The sequence below is a fragment of the Cottoperca gobio genome, chromosome 1 (assembly GCF_900634415.1).
Source record: "Cottoperca gobio chromosome 1, fCotGob3.1, whole genome shotgun sequence".
NCBI lineage: Eukaryota > Metazoa > Chordata > Actinopteri > Perciformes > Bovichtidae > Cottoperca > Cottoperca gobio.
The window spans coordinates 26,095,106-26,100,935 of NC_041355.1; the positions used below are offsets into that span (position 1 = coordinate 26,095,106).

Consider the following 5,830-nt stretch of genomic DNA (forward strand, 5'->3'; position numbering starts at 1 on the left):
GAACTTTCTATTTGTTGCATTTACCACATACATGAGTTATATACTTAAACAATATTAAGACACTTATTTTACAATAATCAAAAATATTTTTCAAATATACCCATTCCAGTCACTGATGGTGGTAAACAGCAGACCCTGCACCAATGGAAAAGGTCCAATTTCAAATTTAAGACTCATTATTAAACAATATTTGCACATATTTAGGATCGGTTTCTGTCTGTATAAAAAAGCTTAATCTTGTTCACAGGAGCCGTTATTGGCAGCGCACTTTGACAGGACATGTTCTATCATGGCTGAATCAAACCAACACTATCCATGTCGGATAAGTGAGAACATGTATTTTTTGTGACCATTTGCTTCTTTTAAATCCTTACAAAAACACAGATGTTCCAATCTTAACTTTTATTACAAACAAGTTCATTTACATCTATGAAGAAACACCAGTGTGTGTGCAGTTTGTGTTTCTGTCCGTCTAATAGCTCTTGGTGGTCTCGTACGCCTCTGGGAAAGGGAGGCTGACTTGTCCACTTCCAGCCACCAGAGGCAGGATCCCAGCGTTGGGAACAACGTTCCATGACAGCGTCAGAGTGATGTTCTTATTAGCCCTGGAGACGAGACGCACATTTCAGTCAGTCACATTACATGACATGTGTGAACTTTAGAATGGTATTCATGCACTGTTAAAAATTGCGAAATTTGAAAGGTAATTAACAGAGCATTAATATAAGCTCTATGTCTGGTCAAACGTCTTAGCACCTGATGACGGAGAGAATATTTCTTTTTAAATAGTGTGTGAGTGTGTGTGTGTGTGTGTGTGTGTCTAACCTGAGTCCGTTTCCATCATCAAAGAAAAAGTATTTGGACTTCATTTCTCTGAGGTTCAGTTTGGTGTTTTCACCGCGAAGGACGATCTTATCCCACAGCACCACCTGGTTCAGAGACTGAAACACACAGAAAACAATTATTGTGACGCACAAAAACATTTATATTCTGAGCTTTGTAACAATACAATAGTTGACAGAGCTGTTGCACTGGATTGCATTATCTTGAATTACATTTTGGAATGTTGGCCCTTTTTATCTACAGTACAAAACATGCATTTTACACTGGATTGTGGATTAATATTGAAGACTTTAAGATTTTTGTGCTTCATTTTGTATGCATTATTCATTACAGTATGTCACTATGCAAAGCCTCTTCAAAACACAACACTAACACAGCAAGTGTTGACTTACATTGCTCTTTGTGGCGTACTCAGCAGACAGAGAGTGTATGAGTGTGTGTGTATGTGTGTGTGTGACTTACATTGCTCTTTGTGGCGTACTCAGCAGACAGATAGAGAAACAGCTGTTTAACGTTCCAGTCAAAGATTGGCTGCAAATGTAGGAAGAGTTAAGGAACAACAGAGATTTGCCTGAACGTAGTGATGAGACCTGCTCAGTGAGATCTGTGGACTAACTGATTTAGATAAATTGCTGTTGAGTTTATTAAGTGGCATTAAGTGGCAAGTTTGGATCAGCAAAAATAAAGATTCATTAATCTTAGCTCAGCTCTATTAGTATGGAGGCAGAAATTATCAGATAAACGGTTGATTAAAATAGTTTTATTGTATTCTAAGTTATAGAGTATTTTGTCTGTCTGTCAGTCAGGTACAGCAGACTTCTAAAACTCGAGTCGGTCTGAATATCACTGCAATCTTTATGTGAATCTTAGATATCTGTGTTTCCTGTGGCACTGGGGGCTGTACGCTCCGTGTAACGTTATGTTTTGATAGTTTGTATGTTGCTTGGGTCCAGGCGGCAGAGACGAGGGAACGACTCTTGTTTTTGTTTCATACTGCTTCCCCAGAGGGGAGCGTGCGGCGAGCAGCTCGGATTTGGACGGCGAATATCCCAGCACAGGCAGTCACAGCGGGCTGATGGAGCACTGGGTCTAACCTGAGTCACAGCAGCGACAGTAAGTTTGACGATCCGAAGGGAAGTCGACTGAATCAGTGCTAACTGCTAACAGAATATCTGTGTCACCCCTCTCTCTTGCACACTCTACTACACTAAGATACAAACTATGAAAGAGTGCAGGGATCATGAATGTGATGTTGACCCTGAGTCTGCAGAGTCAGCAGCTGTACTTCTTCTCCCTCAGTTCTGAGGGAAGACTGCAGCTAGTGACAACACAGATACGTCAACACTGTTACCTCTTCACACTCTGTTGATGTTAATTCATTGTTTTAATGTTTCAATTCTGCCATATCTTATGTATTGAACCTTAATCTCCTTTGTGAGTTGTGTGTCACACACAGCCACTGCTACGGCTGCAACTGCTCACTGTGTTGGTAAGTGGGGCAAAACATCAGCCAACACATGCTCAAGAACTGCACGAAGCTCACTGCTGAACACATCTACAAACACAGTTGTGAATTCTTATTTTCTACATAGTTTGAGTATTAAAAACAATGAAGATCTAAACGTCTGAATGTATGCAGCACTGTCTCCGTCTTGCCGGATGACTATATACATACAGCTCCTTTTAAAACGTATTCTCTCGACCCAGGGGAACCCTGTTGGGTGATTAAAAGAATACCCCTTACCATATTTCAGGACATTTTTAAAAAGCATTCATTCAAAAATGTCTGTTCCAAATAGGTGAAAACAAAACAGGGCCTTCTTGAATACACATGACCTGAAACGTTTAATATCGAAACACTTTTACAACTTGTGTAGGTCCTGGTGTTACCACAACAACTATTCATTTCATGATGAGATGTCACTAAATAAGACTCAATCAACTTTAGAAGGTGGCAAACAAGAGGCCGACACTGGCTGCTGGCTGTAGCTCAAAAAAGATTTCTTTCTTCTTGTACTGTTCACTACAGTTCATGTCATTTTGTCTAGCAGTATTTTAAAGGATATCAGATGAGAGGTCAAAGGTGAGGAAGCCCAGATCACTGCGCTCTCTGGGTCCTGTGAAATCATCAACGTTCTTCCTGTTAAACGGAGAGAGAGAGAGAGGGGAGATGAAGGAGGAAACAGGAAGTGTGAGAGATTTGAGGGAAAACCTGCCTCCAACCTCTAGTGGAAGTTAACACAGCAAGAAGGACTGCTGGTGAAAACATTTAGAAAAGAGGCTCCTTGAGAAGCTGCATTAAAACACGGATTTGAGATATTGTTAAAGAAAGAAACTGTGTTCATGACATTACTTCTAACTGTGTCGCTCCATACAGCAGCTTTGATATAAAGTCAGAAAATTGTCTATTTAATCCAAACATAACCTGTGAGTTAAGTAAATATTAAACATCTAAAGTGTGTCATGTGCACTTTGGAATGCAGCTATTATTCATTTTGTACACATGCAGTTAATTTGTTATTTTAACAGCTATAGCCTTAGAGTACTAATTTATCTTTTAGTTCATATTTTCATAATCACAAACTTTTAATATTAAGATTATTCTATTATTACTTGTATTTACTGCAAAAATAAAGAATCTAGTCTGTTATCCATTTTATAATTACTGTTTCCTGATCTGTTTTCATTCCTGAAATCATTTTTCTAAACTTTTGATTGCAGATTTTCTGATCACATAAAATAGTTATTTAGTATGATAGTTTGTTACAACTGAGTGTCGTTGGAAAATGTTTAATTCAGGAGCCAGCATAATACCTGACATTTAGTACAAACATCAATGAATTAATTTTACAAAAAAAGATTTTTAGTTAAATTAACTTTTTTTTCCCTTTACATGCATCCGGGTTTTATGTCTTCACAAACAATACAACATAGTTTGTCTAAATGCAGTATTGTGTAAAATGAACACTTCAGTGATCTAATCCAGGATCAAGAATAAAAATATGAAAAATATGATATGATTCAGTGATAACTCTCAATACAGACAGTTTTCTATATTTGCTCGATTTTTTTTATCTGTAGCTGTATGTCTTGAATTCATTAGAGAAATTGAGATGTTCAATAAAGCAGTTCATTACTGCTTCATTACTCGAAGCACTTCTGGCACACAACCTGCAACAACTGTAGTCATGTACCGTTATCCAAATCAAAGTCCCACAACCAGAGAGTTATACGCACAGTAGCGTTAGACATCGCACTGTGACCAGAACAGAAGGCCCTGCAAACTGTGTCTTTAAACAAGTAGCATCTAAAAGCACCTAGCATCAGTAACGTTAGTCTTTGAACTGATCATTACAACGTTAAGAGCGTTACAGCATCAGCAATACATGAAACACAGCTATAACACAGTATAGTAAGGTAAAGTTAATGCCAACAGCTGTTACACATGATACTAGACGACGGATCTTACAGCATGACTTTAGAGACGTGGATGTCCACAGGAACCCTTCTGTCTTTGAACGCTGTCGTGACGAAACAGCCAAAAGTTAAGGCCGCCATGACGCTCAGGGAGAAGGCAAACAAAGAGTTAGCTCGCGAAAGAACCGTATTCATCTTTAAATAGCAGCTACCACTACAATGATATGATAAGAATATCAGTAATTCAATGAGAGACGTATCGCACAGTCTGTGCACGGTTGCTAGCTACTGTGTACAAAAAGGAAATGTCAGGTTTCGTGGAATGAACCGGAATGAATACGTAGTTCCCGTTCATGCGTTTCAAAATAAAACCACCCTCACGTCCGTTCTCTTTACTGTACATCTATGTTTTAGACGCTGGGGTGTTTTTGGCATCGAAAGTAATGTTAGATAAAAGGAATAATTTTGTATAAAAAATACTCTCCTTCCAAAATGACATTTTAGTTGTGTACACGTGTTGTGTACATGTTCAAAATAAAATCTAATGTAAAATCTAAATCTTTAAATCTTGGACAAAAAATAAGCAATGTGATTCTCAAACAACAATTTGGACAAGCATCTCGAAAGGAGAAGGAGTCTGCTGTAATAAAAAAAAATATTGAACTCATTGTAGTGGAAGTTTTGTCTTTAAAAACAATGTACAGTCCCGCCCTACTTCCGATTTTGTGCTGCTTTCAGCAAACTTGATGCAACAACAGGGGGAAACATAATTTAAATACGAGCGATGAGTAAGCGGAAGAAGTACATTCTTTTTTCAATAACTTTATTTACAACAAATTCAAAAAACATTGTTGCTTTTAAGTGTGTGTGTGTGTGTGTGTGTGTGTGTGTGTGTGTGTGTGTGTGTGTGTGTGTGTGTGTGTGTACTTTTGTTTGGTTTGTTGCACCTTACAACACACATTACACTATATTTTCACCCATCCACACACTGCTAACACCACTGATGACCTACCTGGTTACACATCCCATTAGTTGCTTTGTCATGCTTATGTTTGCTAGTTTAATAAACCTTTTTTGGTTGTTATAACTGTGTGGCCTCCCGCTTTGTTGCCGGCCTTGAGCCAGGCAGTAACAGTGTGTATGTGTGTGCGTGTGTATCTATCTATCTATCTATCTATATATACGTATATATATATATATATATATATATAAATATAATATGAAATAAATTATTGGAAACATGTATTATATGAGATTTTGCCATTGGTATCATCCCATTTATTAATTAAATACATCATCTTTCTTACTGTCTGCCTAAACAAACATGTTCACCCTCTGTCTGAAATGCTCTGTTTCAGCGCCTGTCTCATTAAGCCCGCCTCCGAAAAAGCCCATTCTGCTCTTACTGACTGTGTTGTCTTATTTCACAGTGTTTTGGTTGGTAGGCACTCCAGATAACTAAATGCATGTGCACAAGCACTGATGTAATGCGTTTTTCATGATATGTCCCCTTTAAAAGGGTTAAAGAATACAACATGTTTTCAAAATATAAAATGTATTTAAAATCAAA

General features: G+C 37.8%; 1 protein-coding gene across 1 annotated transcript; it reads right to left on the bottom strand.

The window, feature by feature from the left end:
• Positions 1-387: 387 nt before the first annotated feature.
• spcs3 (signal peptidase complex subunit 3) lies at positions 388-4,601 on the bottom strand. Its single transcript, XM_029429348.1, has 5 exons — positions 4,313-4,601; positions 2,910-2,983; positions 1,306-1,382; positions 826-941; positions 388-605 (listed from the first exon to the last, which is right to left on the bottom strand). The coding sequence occupies exons 1-5, from the start codon at positions 4,453-4,455 to the stop codon at positions 473-475; spliced, it is 543 nt and encodes a 180-aa protein (XP_029285208.1). The 5' UTR covers positions 4,456-4,601; the 3' UTR covers positions 388-472.
• Positions 4,602-5,830: the final 1,229 nt, after the last annotated feature.